Genomic DNA, 24,313 nt, shown 5'->3' with positions numbered 1-24,313 from the left:
TAACCTTATAAAATTATTATGAATGTTGTTCAGGTCATCCACTTTATTTTATGAAGCATTTTTTGTACTAGTTTACGTTCAAACTTTTGGCCTTACTTTGTATTTCTCTTTTTGAACTACAGTATCGAATCTGTGTAGATTATTTTGATATAATATTTCATCATATTACCGTCATCCCAGCCAGAACTCTGCATAGTTTTACTAAGCTTCTTTTTATATGGCTTTAGGGGAAGGCTGTATTCCATTTTGATTGCCTCTCCTGAACTGTTCCTATTGTGCTTGCCCCACACATCTTCCTTGATAACTGCCCCAAATTTGCTTGCTTTTATATCATTTGATTTCTGTGTACCAGATACCTTTCCACTTTTCTTGTTGCTATTTCCCTTTCAGTTGTAATACTCTTCAGTCGGTCTCTGTATGGATTATTTTTCATCATTTTGCATTGAAGTTATTGCTACCGCTTATTTTGCAGTGTCCACTTTAATCATGTTATATACCATCTTGTATATCGTTGCATCATCAGCAAAAAGGTGTAGGTGCCAATTATATTAATCCCTGCTGCAGTACCCTTAGCTGTATGGGTTATATCCTGCCGAGTTTATAACCTCCAGCCAGCTTCCAAAGCTTCAGGATACCTTCCACATAGTCGGGCAGCTGTAGCTGAGCTGACTAAAAGACAAGTTTGGATGTCAAGCCCTCCAGTGCTTTACTGCTATAGAAAAACATGCTTCTCTGAAGCTTTCGAAGATTGGTTGGCTTTTGCTGTTCCTTTGCTGGGCAGGTAAGTTCCCTTTGGGGGGGGGAACTTTCCATTTTATAAATATTGTTGCTGTTTTATCACTTTCTTTTTAATGAAGTTATTTTAAGCTAGGAGTTTTGTGTTTTATAATTTAAAAACTGGAGCACACTATTTATTTTCCCTGACAGTTTAAAAGTTGTGTAAAGTAACTGAAAACCATTTTTCCATGGAGAAATTGTTTATTTTACTTTTGTGGGGTTAGAAAAGTGTTTTAAAGTGCTTGCTACTATGTTTTTCTGTCAAAGTAACTTTTGTAGACTGGTAATGTTTTCTGTCATTTACTGCTGGTCTTCCCCAGAAAAGAAGCACTATTTTTAGCTTGACCATGGAACAGACTACCACAAAGAAAAAAAAAAAAGCAAACAGCCTTTGCCACCACAGCAGGCTAGTTGTTTGCCTCAGCCACAGGTGGATGACTCTGCTGTGACCATTTGTTGTACTTCAGACCACTCATCTTTACCCTGGATCCCTCCTGTTTAGTACCTAAGCCACTATGGATTGGGGGTTAGCCATATCCTCTGCAACTGTTGAGATCCCCTCGGTGGGCAAGGGAGATCCACTTTTGATGGTCCTAGGAGCAGGAGTTGGGAAGGGTTCCCTGGGGGATCTGCTGCTACCATTAGTAACAGTGTTGACCCCATTTTTTTTCTGTAAAAAGAAAGAGAAAACCAAGCATGTATCTATTCCTTCTCAAATTTCTTTCGATAGTAGTTTACTGGGTCTGGCTCAGGGTTAAACTGAGGTTGTTGATCCTTATTGTTAGTCGTCTTTTGGTAAAATAAATAGGGGTACTGCTTTACCTGAAGGGATGCAAGGTTATCGGTCTGAACAGGAAGATTCATGGATGGATGCAGCACTTTTCCTCTGACTTCTGATTCAGACTCGCAGGAGATCTCAGTTGCTGATTCTTCGTGTGTGGGTGGGGTTCGGGGGGTCTCTTCCTCTGAGATTATTGCTGGAATGCACCAGTGTTTTTAGTGAGATCACACAGTTTTCTTAGACCCTCAGAAAATACTCTGGCTTGTTACAGAAATATTTTCCGGCTATTACACCCATTCCTTCTGTTTGCTTTACAGGATATATACATTAGTCGCTGCAGTTTTCCAAGCAGTCAGTCAGTCCTTGAAAAGGCAGATAGAATGTATAATGTTCCTCAGTCTTTGTGATTTTTTTGTACACTAATCACAAACCTGACTCTGCAGCTGCAGCTGATCTCATTGCTAAGCACCTAATCAATTCCAGTAGTACTGTTTCTGAAAAGGATGGGGAAATTATTGATGAATATGAAAAGGATGGGGAAGTTATTGATAGATATGGAGGGAAAGTGTATACTTCTGCAACTTTGTTTTTAATATTTTGAATTGTCAGGCTCATATTTTACTTTGTTCCTATAAATTGTGAAAGTCAGAGGAATTTTATCTAGTTTCTTCTTGTGTGGAAAAATCTGCTTTAAATTAGATGTTTTTCGTGTTTCACTGTTGCAGTCATCACGTTTGGGTTATCCCTGCCAGAGTAGCCCTCGGCTGGACCGAATACCAGAGGCTTAGTATTTCTGTGTTGGTTAATGTCGCTTCAGGACTGACGTCAGGTCGTCAGCATAAAGTAAGCCAGTCGACGCCATTACATCAGTCTTTCTTACCGAGGAGCCCGAAGTAGAAGCAGTTCGCACAAGTGCCGGTCGGCCGCTACCTGAGTTTAGTCTTCTGAATTGAAGCTGAAGTCTTTTAAAACCAAGTACCCCATTGGGGATCCTTTTCTCTTGCTCTAACCGATGTCAGAAAAAGTTAACAATTGTCTCACCCGTGGAAAGCAAATAGCACACTGAGACTTTCATTCTTACTGCGTCACTTGCTTAGACCACGATGTCCCTCACTGTCACTTTTGTGCTTTAACGCCAGAGCTATGTCCTCAGGCCCTTATTGTAACTAGATATTTTCGCTTACAGTCCTCTAATTCCGATATGGCTTTGGTAAGCTATTAGACAGCAGATCTTCCGAAAAAACGCAAGGCAAAAGACAGAGACAGACTGCACAGGTCCAAACCTACCAACGACGCTTCCGTTAAGCTAGTCGTCAGTTCTCCGGTCCTCAGTGAGGCACTTTCACAGCCCCTGATGCCCACTTCTGTGGATTCGCAGGCCGCTACCAAGACCCTTTCGGAGTCTAGTATGCCGCAAAACTCTTCTATATTAGAAAAAAAAATGTTGAACACAAGTACAGTCAGACTGAATTTTGAAACCGGGCTCATCTGACAGATATTTAGTATGCTGCTTATGCATTACTGTGTTTGTGGAAGTTTATGGATGGTAAGTGAAGTGTGCTGCTTGTCATCATCTTCTGACAACTTGTCTTCTATTCGACACCTTCCAACAAAGCTTACTGTATTTGAAGCATCCTCCTCAGTCATAGCATATATGCTTAGTTTGTTCCAGCTGGTCAGTCTGCTGCTTTTTCTAGAAAGAAAAAATGTGGCAAAGAGCCCTTGATGACTGATGGCTTAGTCAGTTTCTCGGCAAGTGATGGGTGACTCTGCAGTGTCCATGTAGTCATTCCACAGACCACTCAATCACCTGTCCAGCTTCCTCTGATGTAGTCTTTTCAGCCACCTTGAACCTGGGGTCAGCCACGTCCCCTTCGGCTGTTCATTGACTGATCTGGGCATGGGAGAGGCATCTCGTTTGGGTCAGGGAGATGCTCTGAGCAATGTTGCTTGGTCTAGCTGGGAAGAGAGACCTCTTGATGGCTTCCATGGATTTTAGCCTTTGGGGCTAGCCCTGCTGTGAACTGTTTGCCACCCTGATGAATACTAAATGCAGCAGCATCTTTGCAGTGAATCCCCAGGAGGGATGCTCTAGTTTACACTTGGCCCCTGGGTCTCTTTTACTCTTATCCCCCGACTCTTCTTATAACCAAGCTTCTGCAGAAAATGGTCTGGTGAAAGTGATTCTCATGGCCCCTGTTTGTCTCGATGAATATTCTCCTTCCTTTGGCCTCATCTGGTGTACTCTCCCTGAGTACTGGATTCTCCCAGATTTCATCCTTCACCCATCTTGCGAGCCTCACTCAGATATCAAATCCCTGAAGCTGCCATCTTAGGTTCTCCACTTCCAGTGATGGCCAGAAAGTCCAGCCTTTCATCCATAGCGGATCACATTTTGTCATCTTAAAAATTTTCTGCCTGGAAAGTTTATAGAAGCAAGTGGAAGAGATTTTCTATCTGGGCAACTACCAAAGGTCTGGACCCTTTCTTAGCTCCTTTGCCATTGGTTTTAGAATTCTAGCAGATCTTTTTCATGCAAGAGATTAGCTACTCCAAAGTTCAGCTGGCAGCCATCTTGAATTTTTGATTTGGTGAAGACCGTACTCTTTTGCCTCCTTAAAACTGGCTACGGCTTTTTTTGTTTGGTACTTTCCTCCTCTGGCTTCCTCAGATGGACCCTGTTCCACCTTGGGATATTATGTTATTACTGCAAGCTTTAATAAAGCCCACTTTTGAACCTGCAGCTGCTGTGGAATTGAAGTTTTTTTCTTGGAAAACTCTATGGTGGTGGTTGTCAGAGGATCTCTGATCTACAGTGATTGTCTTGCAAATTACCATATTTGGTCTTTCTCTGTTTCCATCAGAATGAACCCGAACCTCCTTCCCAAAGTTGCCTCTTACTTTGCTTTAAATCTGGCTGTTAATCTTGTTTTCTTTCTGAAGTTCTCAAACAAGGGTGAATATCTCCTACATTTGTTGGATGTTCCTCAGCAATTATGCTTCTGTTTACATCACACCAAGGACTTCAGAAAATCAGACCAACTTTTTCTTTCTTTGTCTAAAACTAAATTGGAAACTAGTGTCACCAAGATCACCCTGTCCAGATGATTGTCTGAATGCACTGTTTGTTTTTAGAGCCAGGCAACTTTTAATGCTTAAAAAATCTAAAGCTCATTCAACTTGGAGCGGTTACAACCTCAACAGCTTTTTTTCTCTAGAGTCTCTATTGATATTTGTGCTATGGCTACTTGGCCTACAGTGCACACAGATCTGGAGCTGCAGTTTAGGTCTAGGGCTTTGTTTGGATCCATCATGCTTATGGTTTATGGTAGCTTGGGACTCTGTTCCGATAATTGAAATGGACAGAAAAAGCAACATTGGATATAAAAATTCCATACGTACCATGACACTGGTCTGTGTTGTATTTTTCTGTTCACCTCAACTTTTCCTCCTGCTTCTCCCTTACAAATCATCTTTTGTTGCTGTCAATTTGTCTGTGCTAGACCTGTGTGGAGCCTTGTCTTACTTCGTCTGGGACTTTTTTTGTTGTCATTTCAGGACCTTTCCTGTTCGTATAACATAGGAGGGAAACCTTTGATGTAGGCAAGCAAACATGATCTGAGAAATTGAGGGCTGAGGGAAGTTGTAGGATGGGGGTGAGCCTGAGCACTGTATCTAAGAGTCTGAAAGTTACCAACATTGGATATGGTCATGTTTGATATACCCAATAATTGAGATGGATAGAAGACACTGATCTAGTATTATGGTAAGTACATAACCTTCATTTATTTTCTGTCTTGTACTTACTGATTTCAGTCGTTTTAAGGAGTCATTCAGATTGCAGTTCACATTAAGACCATTATACTGTTTGCCATATAAACGTTAATCCTTTCCAGTAGTGTCCTCTTTCTGTATTTCTGCTGTTTCTTACCTGTGCACATTTCTGTTAATTGCACACCTTTTCTTTTGTTGCATACTTCACCAAACTTTTAATTAAATCCTCTGAAAAGGCCTAGAATTTCCATTTTTATGAACATTTCATTTTAGTTCTTGACTCTTGTAACTTTGTTTTTTTTAACAAATGCCACCTGTTTTCCTAGTAATGTCTTTTTTACAACTGCATAATATCACTTTCTTCCATCTGAATATTATTTCTCACTCACCATCTTCCATGTTTTTAATTCCTTTATATCTGCCTGAATTCCATTCTTTCTCCATGTGTTTATTCATTCTCTGCTTTTCTCATGCTTCCTTATACGTGGCAGTTTTGTCTTTCCCTTCATCTAATTTGATTTTCAAAAAGGAAAAACCCTAGATGTGCTTAAAATACCACAGGGTGTAATATTCTAGCACTATCTTCCATCTTCACTCCATATAGAATGCCTCTCGTATTAGGGTGCAACTTGGAAACTCCTATTGCCAGAATATTTTTTCTACAAGCCTTATGTAGTACACCCTTTCCATCTTAATCGTACTTAAATATCCTCATGTCTACAGCCGACCCCTCTGAAAGCTGGCAACAGTCACCCAGATCTTGTCTACATGATATAGGGAAGTAAAATGCAGCTATGCGAGCTGAATGTGAAATTTTTTTTTTCTTTTTCTGAATGTGGAAAAACCATTGCTGTTGCCTTGACTTTCATATCTGTTATTTTTTTTTTCCAGATTGCTGATTATTACTATGAGGAAAGGATGTACATATTGCGCTGTGTGTTGCACTTGCTTACCTATTTCCAAGATGAAAGACATCCTCACAGGGTAAGAATGTTTGACTTGATTTTTTTCTGCTATGAATTTACACTAGGCAGTAAATTTGGGGCTAATCATTAGATTTTATTCATTTTGTATATTGGCATTGATGTCATTTGCTTAGCTAATTTATATTGTTTGAAAAGGCAGTGACCAGAGAAACTTAATTGGTGACATGTGGTGATCTTGCAGATGTTTGTGTTACACTGCTGCAGTCATTACACTTGGGTTATCCTGCTGTCAGGCGGTTCTCCAGTCGGCCTGAGTTCCAACGTCTTGGTCCAGCGTCGGTTGCTGTCGCCTCCTCCCTGACGTCAGTGCGACAGGGGTATATAAGATGCAGCCAATGCCATTTTCTTCAGTCTTTCTTGCCGCATGGTGCCCGAAGCAAAAGCAGTTCACAAGTGCCGGTCGACCAACTCTTGAGATTTTCATTCCGAATCCAGAACCGAAGTCTTCTACAAAGCTAAGTACCCTGTTGGGGAAACTTTTTCTTGCCTCAGACCAATGTCAGCAAAAGTTAATAACTGTATTTCTTGTGGGAAGCAAATACCTCATAAGGATTTCCATTCCTATTGTATCCCATGCCTAGGCCCAGACCACGACGTCACTGGTTGTCGGTTTTGTGCAAGGTTTAACAAGCGCACTATTAAACGTCGGTTTGATTTTGCCCGACATTATTTTGGCAGAAAATTCAGTTGCATCATGCCATCGGAACTTCCAACGACCGGAATACATAAAAAGTGCAAAGACAAGGACAGGCATCCGAGGCCCAAAACTGACGACGAGGCCTCTTCTAGGCCGGTCCTCTGGTTTTCAGCGAGGCGCCTTTGCAGCCCCTGACGACCACTTCTGTAGAACCACAGGCCGCCTCCGACTCCCACGTGGAGCTGGCTGGGCCTTCGGACGCACAAGTTTTTCAGCCTACCGAAACTAACCCTTCAGAGGGAACCAAAGAAGCTGAGCAATCCACAGCTTCAGAGGGTGTTTTCAGATCTACTCAGTTAAGCATTAAACCCTCTGCTAAGTTTAAGCCTCCCTTAAAAACAAAGAAACAAATACAGCATTCTCCAGGACAGGCCTCCATGCCTAAGAAACAAATGCTCAATATGGCCGAAGACCTAATCACTCTCATCAGGGGGTCCCACCCCCCTCCTGATAAAAGGCCCAGACAGGATGCAGACTATGAATCATCCGACCAGGTGTCCATTTCTTCAGATTCATCCTCAGACCTAGGATATTCTTTACCCCCTTATGAGGATTCTGATGCTGAGGAATCTATTCCATCAGCTTCTCCGCCTGAGGACTACTCCTTTGGGGAATCCTTACATACCATGAGGGAGCATTTCCATTGGGAAGGCCAGGATTACTCAGAATCCAAGAAAAGGCTCAGAGACTTCCTTTTATTACCTCAACACAGTCCCCTTGCTATTCTGCCAGTGTTAGGTATACACATCATCCACAATATCTAACACAGACCCCTTGCTATTCTGCCAGTGTTAGATATTGTGGCTGATGTGTATACTGAATCCAGCTTAAATCCTGACTCCTTACCTCCAGCCCCAGTTAAACCTGACCGATATTACAGAGTCCCTGACTCACACAAATTTCTGTATAAAAGCCCTGTTGCTGATCCTGAAACTATTTCTTAGGGACCCAAAGGTATTAAGACCTCATCAGCAAAAAACCCAGTTCCCTCTGACAGACTCCAGGGCATTAGGCAGATGGGGAAAGAAAGTATATACGTCTGCAACTTTAGCAATGAGAGCTTTAAATTGCCAGTTGCACATGCTAAAATATCAGCAATTTTTGATGTCTCAGTTGAAACAAAAAATGCTTCCAGATTCCAATCCTCCTAATTTTAAAGAAATGCAGGATTTATTGCATGCAGCTGAACAAGTGGGAAAACATACTCTGCAATGTGGTTTTGATTCTTTAGAGGCCTCCTGTAGAGCAGCAGTTACAGGCTCTGTCATTAGAAGACATGCTTGGTTCAAAGAACATACGTTACCAGATCATGTTAAAGCAAAATTATTGGATGCACCTTTGCAGCGGGATGTGTTATTTGGAGTTAAAGCAGAAGAGGTATTAAAGAAAATGGAGGATAAGGCAAAATCTATGCAAACGGTGAAGGATTTCTTACAGGTTCATCCTCCTCGATTTAGCAGAAATTGGCCAACAAAGAATTGATCCTTTCCAGTTTCAGACAGACCTCAAAGGGGCAGATACAGACATCCAAGGGGTAGAGGTCAACCACAAGGTCCTTACAGGCCTCGACAATGGGGTGCACCAGGCTAAAAAGAAGGGGAAGACAGGCTCCAACCATATAAAAAACAGCATCAATGACTTCCCACTACAGCTGCTAAACAGCTCTCTCTTGGCAGCCCCCTTAGGAGGAAAACTGGCACTTTTCTATCACAATTGGCATTGGATCACCAAAGACAAATGGGTTCTCAACATTGTATCTCAAGGTTACAGGTTCCACTTTCACACACTACCAAGGTTAAACGGAATGCCAAATCTGCCACCAAATCAATGGGCAGAGTCTGAAAAACAAATTACAGCACTCCTGGACATGAGAGCTATTCATAAGGTACCACCACAGGAGCAAGGACAAGGATTTTACTCAAGACTCTTTCTGGTTCCCAGAAAGGACAAAGCCTGGAGGCCCATTCTGGATCTTTCTTCTCTAAACACTTAACTGGATGTTCCGAAATTCAAAATGTTGACACTGCAGCAGCTTCTTCCCATGCTGGGCAAGAAAGCTTAGCTCGTGACCTTGGACCTCAAGGAGGCATACCTGCATGTCCCTATCAGACAAAACTGCAGAAGATACCTCAGATTCATAGCTGGTTCAATGCACTATCAATTGTCTGCACTGCCCTTTGGCTTATCTACTGCACCCAGGGTCTTCACAAAGTGCCTGGCACCAGTAATTGCATTTTGCAGACAGAAAGGAATTCAAATTTTTCCGTACCTGGACGACTGCCTGATTCAAGCAGAGAGCAAGGACATTCTTCTAAAGCATCTGGCGTTCGTAAAAAAGTTACTAAGTTGCCTAGGGTACACAGTAAACGAAAAGAAATCAAAACTAGTGCCCTCACAAGAGATATTCCTGGGTTCCAGCCTGAACACAACAGCCCAGATGGCTTTTCTCACGCCAGACAAGCAAGGACAACTGACTCAGTGCTTTCAATTGATGGCAACAAAGACCCAACTCACTGAAAGAAAAATTCTGCAGGCCTTGGGTTACATGGCATCTTGCATACTACTAATTCCATATGCCAGACTGCATATGAGGAAACTACAATGGTACCTAAAGAGTGTATGGTCTCAACACTGTCAAAGTTTGGAAACAGTTATACCACTAATTCCTTGCCTTCAACAGGAGTTTTGATGGTGGGCTCAAGCTTGTCACCTCAAGGGGGACAGCCTTTTACTCGACCCACAGCCAGGCAAACACTGACAACAGATGCATCGGATTACGCCTGGGGAGCACACATGGCAGGAAAATGTATTCAGGGCAAGTGGCCTGCAGAACAAAGGCATCTTCACATCAATCAAAAAGAGATGCTAGCTGTACAAAATGCCCTTATAGCTTTCAAGGACCTGCTGCATCCAGGACAACTATTACTAAAGACAGACAACACCACAGTTATGTGGTACATAAACAAGCAAGGGGGGCACACACTCCTACCCCCTCTGCAGACAAGCCATGACCTTGTGGAACACAGCTGTAGACTACTAAGTTCATCTGCAAGCACAATTCCTGCCAGGAGAGAAACACACTGGCAGACGACTTGAGCAGACACATCATGGATCCCCACGAATGGGAATTGAATCCACAAATATTCAGAATGATAACACAGAAATGGTGGAGTCTGGACATAGATCTGTTTGCATCCCCAATGAACTGCCAGCTACAGAAATTCTGCACAAGGAGTTACCATCCACAAGCATGGAAAGTCATGACATAATGACAAGACATAATATTCCTATGTGCGAGCTTAAATACAACGGCCCAGATGGCTTATCTCACGCCAGACAAGCAAGGACAACTGACTCAATACTTCAAAATGATGGCAACAAAGACCCAACTCCCTGCAAGAAAAATTCTGCAGGCCTTGGGATTCATGCATCTTGCATACTACTAATACCATATGCCAAACTGCATATGAGGAAATTACAATGGTACCTGAAAAGCGTATGGACTCGCCACAGCTTGGAAACAATAATACCACTAATTCCCTGCCTTCAACAGGAGTTTCTATGGTGGGCTCAGGCATGTCACCTCAACAAGGGTCAGCCTTTCACCTTGCCCACAGCCAGGCAAACAATGACAACAGATGCATCAGATTACGCCTGGGGTGCACACATGGCAGGACAGTGTATTCAGGGCATATGGTCTGCAGATCAAATGCATCTCCACATCAATCAAAAAGAGATGCTTGCTGTACAAAATGCCCTAACAGCTTTCAAGGACTTCCTACATCCAGGACAACTTCTAATAAAGACTAAGAACACCACAGGGATGTGGTACATAAACAAGGGGGCACACATTCCTACCCCCTATGCAGGCAAGCAATGACCTTGTGGAACACCGCACTGACCTACCAAGTTCAACTACAAGTACAATTCCTGCCAGGAAAGAAAAATACATTGGCAGACAAACTAAGCAGAAATATCATGGATCATCACGAGTGGAAACTAGAACCACAAGTATTCACAATGATAACTCAAAAATGGGGGAGCCCAGACATAGAGCGGTTTGCCTCCCCCCAAAACTACCAACTGCGAAAGTTTTGCACAAGGACATAACACACTCTAGCTTGGAAAGTGGACGCGCGCTCATTCAGTTGGAAAACACTAACAGTGTATGCCTTTCCGCCACTGCCTCTTCTGGCAAAGGTGCTGCTAAAAGCCAGATTAGAGAGGCCACAAGTGATAGAGAGGCCACAAATGATGCTCATTGCGCCAGACTGGCCACACCAACACTGGTATCCAATATTGAGGAACATGGCTCAAGGCCCACCATGGATTTTACCTCAAATTCCTCACCTGCTGACTCAGCAAAACAATCAGATTCTACACAGCCAGCTCAAGACTTTAAATCTGGCTGCATGGCAGATTATCTAAACAACCAGTCAACACTTCTCTCTACATCTGTTATGGATGTCATTCTGGAGGCCAGGAGACCCAGCACCAGGAAAACTTACTCAGACAAATGGAAAAGATTCTGCACCTGGAACCAGGCTAAAGGCCAAAATCCTCTTGTCCCAAATATTCCTCAGATTCTGCAATATTTAATTGAGATGTTGCACAAAGGCCTTTCCTTTTCATCTATAAAGATCCACGCTTCAGCTATTTCAGCTCATTACAACACGGATCCTCCTATTTTTTCACATCCATTATTAAGACAGTACCTCAGAGGGGCTAAGAACATAAGACCGCCCCGAAGAGCACCAACACCAACTTGGGACCTCAATTTTGTTTTGGAAAAACTTACACTACCACCCTTCGAGCCAGCTGTTTCAGCTGATTTACAATTTTTATCATGGAAAACTGCCCTGCTGCTAGCAATAACTTCAGCATGAAGAGTCTCAGAGCTACAGGCCCTAATGGCAGTGGAGCCTTACATAATTTTTCATCAAGACAGAGTCTCTCTACAAACTAACCCTTCCTTTATGCCAAAGGTAGTATCCAGTGTGGCTCTAAACCAAACCATTCATTTACCCACCTTTTATCCAAACCCCCAGAATAAAGGGGAAAGGCTCCTACACTCTTTGGACAGTCACAGGCAATTACGTTTCTACTTGGATAAAACAAAGGTTTTCAGAAAATCTGATCAGCTTTTTGTATCCTATGCTGCAGGATCTCAAGGAAAGCCTATATCAAAACAGACCATTTCAAAATGGATAGGACATTGTATCCGTTTCTGCTGCACACACCATGGGAAACCCGTACCTGGTAACATTAGGCCTCATTCCACCAGGGCTACAGCAACATCAGCAGCCTTCCTCAGAGGGGTACCAACCAAGGATATTTTGGAAGCTGCAACTTGGAGTTCAGTGCACACCTTCACCAAGCCCTACCACTTACCTCTATACTCAAAAACCAGAGCTGGCTTTGCCACTGCAGTTTTGCAGGGCCTACTAGCTTCTCCAAACCCTGTTTAGTACCACCCGCCCAGCCTTCGCTTTGGGATTCAACCCAAGTGTGATGACTGCAGCAGTGTAACACGATGAACATAGTACAGTTTTGTACCTACCATAAATGTAGATGTTTGAGTGTTCACACTGCTGCAGTTCAGGTTACCCTCCCACTTTCCCCTCTTTTTACCTGGGTTTTAGCTATAGCTCCCTGTTTATACAATCTCCAAGATGTATTTCTATATGGTGTATTTGCTTACAGCTGTAGCTATTGTTTTCTACTTATGTAATTTACTTAAGATTATGTATTGCCTTCCTATTTGGGGGCGCCTGACATCTGGGACAAGAAAAACTGAAGAAAATGGCGTCTGCTGCCTCTTTTATACCCCCTGTCGCACTGACGTCAGTGAAGAAGCGACAGCAACCAACGCCGGACCAAGACTTTGGAACTCGGGCCGACTGCGGGACCGCCTGATGGCAGATAACCCCAAGTGTGATGACTGCAGCAGTGTGAACACTCGAACATCTACATTTATGGTAGGTGCAAAACTGTACTTTCTGGCTCTCCGAAGGAAGGTTCGGCTCTGACCTTGAGAGAGGTCTTTGGATCATTTCTGAGGTTGGATTGACCTTTCAAGTGTTGGGACTGATTGGTTCCCTGGCTGGAACTAACAGTCAGGTCCCCTCCCCAAGATATGATCCACCAATGGACTGTCTTCCATCTTGTCGCCATGTTCTCTTCAGGCACCTTACAGTCAGAGCTGAATAAGAAGTCTCAAAATCTCTACACAACAGAAGCCTCCGTTCCCTGAGAGGTCAGATGACACCCTGACCAAGAGTGTCCAAAAGAGGATGTGCAGAGGGAAGCACCTAGACACCCTTTCTGAGTCTCTCACCTCAGATTCCTACTTGGGGGATTGAAATGGGTTCCCTACTATCCCCCTCCAGAAGACACCTCAATTGGTAGTGTCCTGGAACTCCGGTGCCAGAGAGGAATTTGGCCCTTAAATCCTTCTTTTCAGGCCAAGAATGTTCTCATTAAGACTTGCGGTTTGGCACCATCCACATCCTGGCTGATTCCTCTGGCCGATAGGTTTATAGATATGGCAGCTTGGAGCTAGACAGTTGAGGTAGTCCCCAGGATACTCTGGCCTCTGACTTCTGTCTAAATCGTCAGCAGTAGACTCCATTGTGGTGGCTATGAATAGAAAACTCCGAAGAACTTTCATTCTCTCCACCCATCTAGTAGAGTCCAGGGTGGTGGGATAAGATAGGGAAGTGGGGATACACTTTGGACACTTTTGCTTTGGGCCTTGAACAGTGCCGCCCATATGAATAGATTCCAGCGAGCTTTGGCTCTTCAAGCCCTGTCTACTTTGAAGAATCCATTAACAGCCAACACTAGTAAGCAAATGGAAACAAACTTCTCTGTTTTGTCAAAAATCTGTAACCTCTTCATGTGCGTTATGCACAATGTGATTGTTAGAGCAGCCAGGGTAGCTAATTCAGGCATTGCCATGAGATGCCACATGTGGCTGCTCCTCTGACTTTGTGAACATCTTAAAGGCATCCTTTATGATTACCCCATATGACCGTTTTAGTTTTGGGCCATCTGTGAAAGGATGCACATGTGCAAGTAGAACAGCAAAATGTTATCTGTGTCAAGAGTTGAGTTTGAGACCCTGCAGAAAAGAAAAAGGGTCTCACTCACATTTGTTCCAAAAGTATAAACTCAAGCAGTTTGATTTTTTTATCGGAAAGGGGCAGCTGTGGTAGAAGTGGCCTCTTCAGCGGATGTTGGCCCTGAGGCAGGGAGGTCCAACAAAACCAGGTATTTTACCACGGTCTCTCTCAATACAGAGAGCTGTATACTCGCAGTGTTGACAATGTTTCACTCTCTAGGCAGTTGGGTCATCTCTCCCCCTATCCCTTTGTGTTGCAGGCCATCACTCAGGATAAGTGGGTAAGGGGAATTATATCCAGAGGCGGTTACATTTCGGTTTTCCCCTCACACACCCCAGTCCACCAGACTTTTACCAGACATTCCACCCCATCAGGTAGAACAGGCCTTGAGAGGTTCTCTCTGTTAAAAGGAAGAGCTATCCAAGAAGTTCCACCAGTCCAGAAAAGGTCCAGGTTTTATTTAAGATTTTCTGGTTACCAAGAAGAATAAAGACCTCAGACAAATTTTGGGCATAAGCTTTCTAAACAGATGTGTTCAAAAGACCCACTTCAGAATGGTCACGGTGCAGTTAGTTCCCCTGTGTCAGGGTGAGTGACTTGGATGTGCTCAGCAGATCTTGATAATGCTTACCTTCGCAACAAGATTTTGAAAGAGTTGATATGCTTATGTTTCCGAGTAGCAGCCTCTCATTATCCATTCAAGGTCATTCCATTTGTTCTCTCCACAGCCTCTGGGGGTGTTGACCAGTTGCATGCCTATTGTAGCTGCTCATCTCGGACTTGTACAGTTCAGAATTTTCCTGTACCTGGATGATTGGTTCCTAGCTGTCCCCTCAGTGGAGTCTCTGAGCAAGTCAAAATCATCTTCTCAACCTCTGCTCTTCCCTGGGTTTATTGTTCAACCTTCAGAACTCAAACCTTATTCTTTCCCAAACCAATCATGCTCACAGAGTGTAAATTGGATGCTAGTCTATGCATAACTTCTCATCTAGCAAGTCTTTTACCAGTCCCTCCTATAGTTCTGGCTTTGAGGGCATTGGGTCTCATGGCCTTATCTGTTCTAATGGAAACACTCATCTTTACATGAAAAAATATAGAGGCTGTTACCTGGTTTTGTTGGACCTCCCTGCTCAGTGGCACCATTGTCTTCATCCTGTTTTTCAAAACTGTTATCATGGATTCTTACAAATCCTGTCCGAGATTTTGGCTTGAATCTCCTGTGGTATCCACAGGGAAACAGTTTGATGGCCTTCCATTTCACTGTTGCAGTATTAATTAAACTTGTGATCCCCTACCAAGGACTGCCTGATGTCTGGCTAGTATACTAAAGTCTTTAGGTTGCTTTAAGGTATGCTGTACATCACATGTATGCTCCTCAGGTAGCATAGTGCATAAAGGTGACATGTGGACATACCATCCTCAGAACTTCATTGCCACCAGTCCAAATGCGATCTCTTGATAGTTGTTCTGAGCCCCTGTTCTGTTGCTGGTTCACCAAGCTGTTGCAGATAAGTGTTCTATTGGGGTTTTGTTGTCTTATCTTTATTCTTTTGCTGCTTGTGGTGTTTCATGACAGCCAAGAAGGGTAAATGCCAGTGTCGCACACACATTCTTCATAAAGACGGTCACAGACCGTGTCTTACCTTGGTGCTTCACATGACCATACGTCCTGTTCAATCTGTCAGGCCTTTGTTCCCAAGACACTCTGTAGTAGGCTTTCTTCTTTGGCAATTTACCTTGAAAATCAATGTCTTAAGCTTCTTGCTAAATACACAATGGAGGGAACTTCCTGCTCGGAGGGACAGCCGTCTGTGAAGGTCAAGAAATCTATGCTGGAATCTTCTGTTGTAAACCTCCGCTAGACATCTCTACCGACGTGAGTGAAACCACAGTGGTGGTTTGCCCGGCTTCATCATTGGATTCATCTGCAGTGACCATGTTGGAGACCGGTGGGGATCCAACCTGAGGCATGTCCAAGGAGACATTGCAGACATCTCAGACTAACCATGGTTGATTATCTCTTAGAGGCCTAGAGGTGTTCCTCAAATTTTAGGCCGACAAAAAATCCCTACTACAATTACTGAGGTCGGAGCCTTCTAAATTTTATTAGGTGGGAGTCCCGTGAAAAGAAAAAGCAGACCACCAAACATTTCTCCATCTCCTAGGGATCCACAAAGTGAATGGCAGTCCTTCACTTGGGTTTAGTGCTTTGATGGCTTTAAAACCTCCTCTGGAAGTTTGGTTCACACCCCCCCCGCCCCCGTCCCCCCATTTGGTACTCTACCTCACCCCTCTTAAGAGACCCAAAGAGTAAGATTTCTTTGAGGAAGGAGGTGGATTCAGGTGAGGAATCCCTTGCTTACTCCTCCGATTCCCTCTGCTTTGGATTATGGATCAGAGGAAGAGGAATCTACCAGTCCCACTACTCCTTTTTGAAGAGATTTATTTTGTCATTCTAGGATTTTTTTTAAATGGGATCGTTTTCAAGTTTCTGAGGTACAAAAAAGTGTATGATGAGCTACAGCAGATGGATTCTTTGAGATGATCTGCTGTACTTCCTGTTTTGGCTACATTGTGTGATGCCTTTTCTAATGCCTTTAAGGTTCCTGACTCTCGGCCCCCTGCCGTAAAGAAACCTGATAGGTTCTATAGGGTGGAAGAGAACTGTAAATTCTTGTACAAGTATTCTTCTGCCGACTCCTTGGTGGTGTGTGTAGTTTCTGACAAGCCATCTCAATTGCTTCTCCTAAGTTACTGCCTTCTGGTAAAGATAGCAGAACCATGGAAATGCTAAGCAAGAAGGAAAGAGTTAAATGCTCTCCAAACTGAAATTAATGAAATTAAACCTTAAACCCAGTGATAACATGCAAGCACACAGTTGAAAAATCTAAATCGGAAATACCTGGAAGTCTTGCATCATAAGATTTCTATTAATCTAGAAAAAATAGTCTTGTTCAATAAACCCCAAGAGGCTTCATAGAATAGCTGTTATATTGAAAAACATGAATAAAATAAAGCACATCAAGGGAGAATGTTTATAAAGAAGGGAAAAAGACTATTAAATCGATGGATCTGAAAGTTATGATAAAATGTTTTTAGCAAATATAATGAAATTAATAAAGTCAAACCCGAGTAATAGCAACTTACTGTATAGTTTTTTTTTTTTTTTTTTTTTTTTAAAGAAAACTTACATAAACTGTCAAAAGAACAGAAAATCAAGACTGATGATTCTTTTTGCTTTACTGAATTGAAAGACCAAATTAAAACTCTTAACTAATAAAGCAGCAGGTATGGATGGAATAATTCCTGAGCTATATAAACTTTTACGTGATAATATTTTAAAAAATGTATTAAATGCTTTTGATGAAGTTGAATACAGCTAATATTTCTTGTTGTGGAGATATTTTCTTATTCTCCCACTTTAAAATCAGATAAGGAACTTGCTCTCTATTCTTAAATATATCACTTTTAAATGTAGACTACAAGATTTTTTATGTCTGTATTAGCAAACAGATTAAATCAAATGCTCATTGGTTTAGTAAATGAAGATCAGATTGGGTTTATAGTTAATAGGAAAGCTCAAGGTAATACAAGACGACTCTCTTCCTTGATATGGCAAACAAAAATAAGAGTTCTCCATAATAAGCTTAGATATATGGATAAAGCTTTTGACTCTGAATTGGTCGTATTAGTTCAGACTATTAAATGAATATAACTTTTCCACTGATTTCATAACATTAAAAAGCTTTATGGTAACTCAATTTCTTTTGTCAAAATAGGCTCCTTTATATCTAGCCCCTTTAATATATTAAAAAGGTACCAAACAGGGAAGCCGTTTATCCCCTTTGCTATTTGCACTTACTGTAGAGTGGTTTGCTAACTATATAAGATCTAATATAAGCATTAAAGGTTTTAAAATTAAAATTTTTCTTCTAAAATTCACCTTTTTGCTGATGACATTCTGCTTACCAGTGGTAATTTTGAACTCTTACTGGATCATATAGTTAGCTCTATGGACTATTTTGAAAAGATTTCAGGTCTGAAATTTAATCACAATAAAACAAAAACCTTGCTTATAAACAAAAGGATAACCAAAGTTAAACTCTTACAAATAATGTGGTTGGGATAATTTGGCGTTGACATACCTGGGAATTACTGTTGAGATGAATAATAAAAAAATCAGTTTTAGTTGACTTCCAAAACCTCATTGATACAATATCCAAATAAAGACAATTGGAATAAATTATTTTTCACATTTGAGGATAGACTTGTGTTGATCAAAATGATAATCTTACCAAAAATCTTATTCTTTAGTAAGTCATTAATTATTTCCCCTTTCTAAAAAGGTTTTTAAAAAAGTAAACTCTGTTTTACTCCCATTCTTATGGTATCCCAAAAAAGCAAGAATCTCCTTAGACTGGCACATCAAAAGTTGGGAGGAGGGAGGCATCAGTTTCCCCAGTATTGACTTTTATTCTAAATCTGTAATTTATTAAAGTAATACTCCAGTGGCTTGACTCCTCACTTCCTGCTGGAAATCAATGCATGAAAACCTACTAATATATATATAAAAAAATGTACAAATTTGGACAGCAATGTCTTTTTTGGGTTTTAAAAGACTATATATTAAATGAAAAAAAGTTTACTATGTATCCTTTCATAAATTAATGTCTAATATTCAGGATGTTTATGAATTCAAGTTATCTGATAGATCTACTAATATTTCCTATAGCTGTCCCAAATGGATGCTTAATATCTTTTAATGTAAGGAAAATGTTGGACTTTAATAGTAATTTCATGTATTGGCATTAGTTTCTGAATAGGAATAAAACACTCAGCTGATTATCTGATTGCAAGATACAGTCTGGAAAATAAAAGTTGGTTAGATATACGTACATGTAAGGAATCTATTAAAGACAAAAATAGCATTAGACATGCAAACTAAACTATTCTAAAAATCCTAGACTTCTTTTCTAATATAAGTAATAATCCATCTAAAGCTAAGTCATACTTGTCATTCATATACAAGATTATTAAAATCAAATTTGTTCCCCCTGAATTGTTGTACTGGAATTACTCAACAAAAATAAAGAAGAATTTTCTGAGAAAAGTAAGAAATTATCCTTAAAATCTGCAGAAAATTGTCCTGTCTATACTGACATAAGATTAAGAGAGAAATTAGAGGAAAAAAATATTTGCGCAAGAAAAAACTCAGAAGCTTCATATAAAAAAATTGTGGTCACTAATATAACAGATTCTTAAAAACAGTATATAGACCAAGAATCTTTGATTTTGTTTGGAAAAAAAAGCATCTGAGGAAGTGGGAAAATATAAACAAAACCTAGATATTTTTGAAAAGGATAAAAAAATATAGACATGAGAGAGAGAGATTTGGTATGGTGCCTTATTTATGCAAAGGTGAAAGCCAAATTAATCAACCTAATGAAGGCGGCTCCAAAGATATTCCAAGAGAAATACAGGCAAAACCATCCAGACTTGGAAAATTTCACAATAAAAAAAAAAAAATCAGAGGGGAGTGTAGAAAAGACGAATAGTAAAGTAGAAGTTAAAAATAGAAGTTGAAGATGTGGAGTGCCTGCAAAGTGAAGGATTTGATGTAGACTGTCTAACATGGGTTACATCACAGCATGATGGAACAAGTCCCAAAAGTAAGGAGAAACGGTAAGATCAGGAGACATCCAAAGAAGAAATATCGACATGGGAAAGAGGGATTTAATATGGTGCAACATCTATGCAAAGGTGAAAGCAAAACTAATCAATACAAAAAGAGCAGCCCCAAAGATATTTGAAAAGAAATACAGGCAAAGGAATCCAGACATGGAAAACTTTACAATACAAAAAATAAGACAGAGGTAAAATAGAAAAGGAGATCAGTAATGGAAAAGTTATGGTAGAAACTGAGGTTATGGAGCACTTCCAAAGTGAAGGATTCAGTGTAGAAAATTTAATTCAGGAAAAAACACAACCGAACAGAGCAATGGAACTCCAAATTATGGGGAAACCAGTGGAATGGGAAGAAATTGGTCAGGTGCCATATGAAGATATTTTGGAGCCTTCCACAGGAAACCATTATAAACATTCACTTGAAGCTGGACAGCAAAGGAAGGAACAGGAAACTGGAAAATCTGACGCAGTTAATGTTGAGGAGTGATAGGTCAGTGAGTTGTCATATGACAGAGCAACGGATGGCACAGGATGAAATTGAAGAGAATGTGCCACAGGAACATGCAGTATAACTTTATATAGAACGCCCACAGGAAATGGAAAACAAAAAATCTGCCCTCAGTTTAGAAGAAAGAGCTAAGAGAAGAGTTGCTTGACTTAATAGAGAGAGACCTATTAAGATCAATGAAAGAACTAGACTGCAGAAGGTCAATAAAACACAAAGTCAGAATTCTGATAAAACAAATGAACACAGTAATTAGGATTGTCCATAGAGATTCATGTGATATAACAGAAGTAAACAGGATATATTACTGTGCAGCTAAATTTAATAACTGATAAAGTTCTACCAAAAGAACACAGGGTAGTGAGGGAGAGAGAGAGAGAGGGGAGAAATCGAATACCATCATAGAAGAATTGAATAGAGAAAACTATAAAGCAACTAATACAGGAAGTGTCATTGTTAGAAGAGTATAGAAGAAGAAAAAGATCAGCAAAAATGCTTAGAGAGATGGATGTGATAAAAGTAATGTGCAGTATTAGAACAAATCTGTATCTGTCATGCACTATCGCAAATAATAAACTAAAAATCTCAGCACAGGAGGAAAAACTTAGAAGATGCGCAGATAAATATAAAGGAAAAGTACAAAATAAGCAATTTGACAACCCAAAAAGTTTTATATAGAATTGGGAAACGAGGTAAAAGGAATTGAAAGACCACCAAAGAAAAAATAGATACTGTGAAGATCCTGTGGAACATAACCGATGCTAAATGGGCAGAAGAAGTAAAAGAAAGAATAAGAAGTTCTAAGGTACAGGATATGAAATGGGATGAAGTAGCAACCAGAGAGATTCAAACTTATGAAAAGCCTCTACTTGGAAAACTCCAGGCCCAGATGCATTACCTAACTTCTGGTTAAAAGTATTAACATCTTTGCATGAAGATTTAGTCATGAATAAGAATTATTTATATGTGCACCCCAGACAGACACCAACCTGGCTAACAACAGGAAAAACAATGCTCCTACTTGAGTGAACCTGCAAGCTACCCTAAAAATTATAGACCAATAACTTGCCTTCCGACGACGTATAAACTATACACTGGAATTGATGCCAGTAGAGTTTTATAGTAAGTTAGAAGTAAACTCAATTATGGCAATAGAACAAAAGGCCAATAAAAGAAAGCCATATGGAGCAAAGTATCATTTGTTAAATAGTCATAGTGGAGAACTGTAAAAAGGGGAAGAATTTAAGTATGGCATGGATTGACTACAAAAAAGCATTTGATAGTATCCCACATTCATGGATAAGAGTGCTTAAAAATGTGCCAAGATGCACACTACACTGATCGACTACATTACAGTGATCATGAAACAGTTGCAGGCCACTTTGCAATTAAGCCACAATAAAGGACAAGTTGTTATTCCAAGGATAAAAATTCAAAGGGGGATATTCCAGGGTGGCTCTCTATCACCGGTGCTATTCTGCCTTGCCCATAACCCATTAAGCCATTTACTTAACAGCTTAGAACATGGCTATAATTTGGCTCCTAGAAAACAAGTATAACTATTTCTCATCATCTCTCTTTCAGTGATTTGAAACTGTATAGCTCATCAGATGAGCCGAGAGCACAACTGCAAGTTCCCAATTCTTTTTCAGATGATCTAAGAATGTCATTTGAAGTTCAAGCTATAAACCAATTTGCTCTTCCTGTTCTAATTTAGTTTGAGTGATTGTCTGACCCCAAAAGGTGTTGGATAGATTAGACAGGAAAACAAGAAGGATGCTTCATGCTCAACTGATGTATAAAAAAATCAGTGCATACCAAGATTATGTATTCCATGCTCCAAAGGCGGTATGGGCCTCCCTGAAATTGATTACATGTATAGATCTGCAATCGTGGGACTGCATACATATCTGTTGACCTCAAAAGACCCAAACATAGTAAAAGTTTTGAAACATGAGGGAATAAATCTAAGATGACTTCCCTGCTTGGTCTCGCAGGAGCATATTGGTGTCATGTGGGAATGGAAATTAAGCCAGAAGTAAATAAAAATCAAGCAGCAACTTAATGTGCCAAAAAAAGAGTATAAGGTGAAAGGATCAGATGAGAAGGCAAGAATGTGGAAAATGCATAAATGTAGTTGCAAGTATAGAAAACTCCCAGAACAACCTCGTGTTGATCAGGATCTAACACAGGAATGGTTAAGGAGAAGCAAGTTCAAACCAAAAGATGAAAGGTTAATGTTGGTGGCAGAAAATAATGGACTATGTAGAACTTTGATAGGTTTTGTGTAAAATAGAATTGGAAACAGTTGCACACCTTGTTGCTAGTTGTGACAGACTAATTGCAGAAGGACTGTATATTGAAAGGCATAATAATGTGGCGAGACTGTTGCACTGGGGATTGTGCAAACGTTATAAAATTGAAGTAGCTGAAAAAACTGGAAACGTGAGCCACAAAACATAGAAAAATGAAGTCTACATCAGATGGGGATCAGCCATTACCAAATAGATGTGAGAAAACCAAATATATATATAGTGGTCCATGAAAAGAAGACAAAAGTAACATTGATCATTGAAATCGCTACACTCAGTAACTAAAGTGTCCTGAGTACAGAGACAAAGTCATAAAGTATCAGGATCTGCAGGCAGAAACGAGAGAAATGAGGAAGAAAGATACCCAGACAGTTCAATGTAGTAGGAGCAGTAAGTCAAAAAAAAAAAAAAAAAAAAAAAAATCTACAGTCCTATTTAGATATGATATCGATGCATGTAACTCCGTACGAATCGCAGGAGTTACTACTGGACACATTGCGAGTGCTGCGAAGAGCAATTCTGGCTGACATCAAAGACTGAAGCAATACTAATTTCATGAACTTTTATCATATTTTGACTTGGGAATGCGGTCCATTCCCGTTATGGTATTAAAAACCCAAAAGATTTGGAGAAATTAAGAGAGAAAATTTATACATGGACATTTTTATACAGAGATTTTGTAACACCCTACAAAATTGCTGTTATATAAATCAGAAACACAATGCTGGAGATGCAGTGAAGCCCTTGATGCAGATTTGGTTCATGATCAATTTAATTTAGAATGCAACAATAGTGTCCTCTTTCTGGACTGATTTTAGAAGCTTTTGCCATGCATTGTGGTCATAATTGTACTATTACGGATGCTTTGATTTTTTTTTTTTTTTTTTGTTCATTGCCCCAATCCCAGACGTTGTTCCAGTATTGGAAATACCTCTTGTGTGATCTGTCCTAGTTATTGCTAGGAAAGTTGTAACTAAAAACTGGAAATGCAAAACTACTGTTCTCTTTTACCAGTGAATTTCAGTATACCAAATCTGTTTGTAAAAATGAATTATCGGCCATAAAAATGATAACTAGAAGTGTAACTCATCAGTACAGAGCCTGTCAGAAATTTAATAATCTATTAGGAAAGTACTAATGTGTTCTTTTTTTTGTTTAATTCTTATTTTTATGAACTTTTGTATATAGTTTTGTTTTATTTAGTTTCAAATTGAGTACGTAAACTCAAATAAAAACTTGGGGAGAAAAAAAAAAAGCTAGCAAGGTTTTATACCTCTGGTACCTTGGATTTTAGGGCTGTTAATTCAGACCCATATAGGTGCTTGTGGCTGTCCTTTCCCAGGTCTGTCAGGTGATTTCTGATCTTCCAGACTCTGAAGGTGAAAATTCTGCCCTTTCCCTGTTAAGGACTTTCTCCTAGGTGGCTCGTTATTCCATCAGGTGTAGTTATGTTGCAGCAGATGCTTCCTCTAGGGCTGATGCTTTTGGTTCTGTGATGAGGAAGTATTATTGGCTTCAGCTTCAACCTTTGCTTGATGATATTAAGACTATGTTGATGGATGCTCTTCTGTGTAATAAACACTTGTGTGGCGAAGCTGCTGCTGCTTTGTTCCTTCCAGATAAGCACAAGGCTTTAGAGGAACTTAATGTGTGTATTTCTCCAGTGCCTACA

General features: G+C 40.5%; 1 protein-coding gene across 1 annotated transcript in view; it reads left to right on the top strand.

Annotated features, from left to right (window-relative positions):
* The window catches only part of NUP188 (nucleoporin 188), a 3,305,077-nt gene that overhangs the window by 224,641 nt on the left and 3,056,123 nt on the right, over window positions 1-24,313 (top strand). The window contains exon 7 of the mRNA XM_044058121.1: window positions 6,224-6,324. Coding sequence (XP_043914056.1) covers window positions 6,224-6,324 — 101 coding nt within the window. The remainder of the gene's footprint in view (window positions 1-6,223; window positions 6,325-24,313) is intronic.

The sequence above is a fragment of the Protopterus annectens genome, chromosome 16.part0 (assembly GCF_019279795.1).
Source record: "Protopterus annectens isolate FY-2018-M chromosome 16.part0, PAN1.0, whole genome shotgun sequence".
Lineage (NCBI taxonomy): Eukaryota > Metazoa > Chordata > Ceratodontiformes > Protopteridae > Protopterus > Protopterus annectens.
Note: the sequence above shows the minus strand (reverse complement) of the source record. Positions and strands in the feature narration are given on the sequence as shown.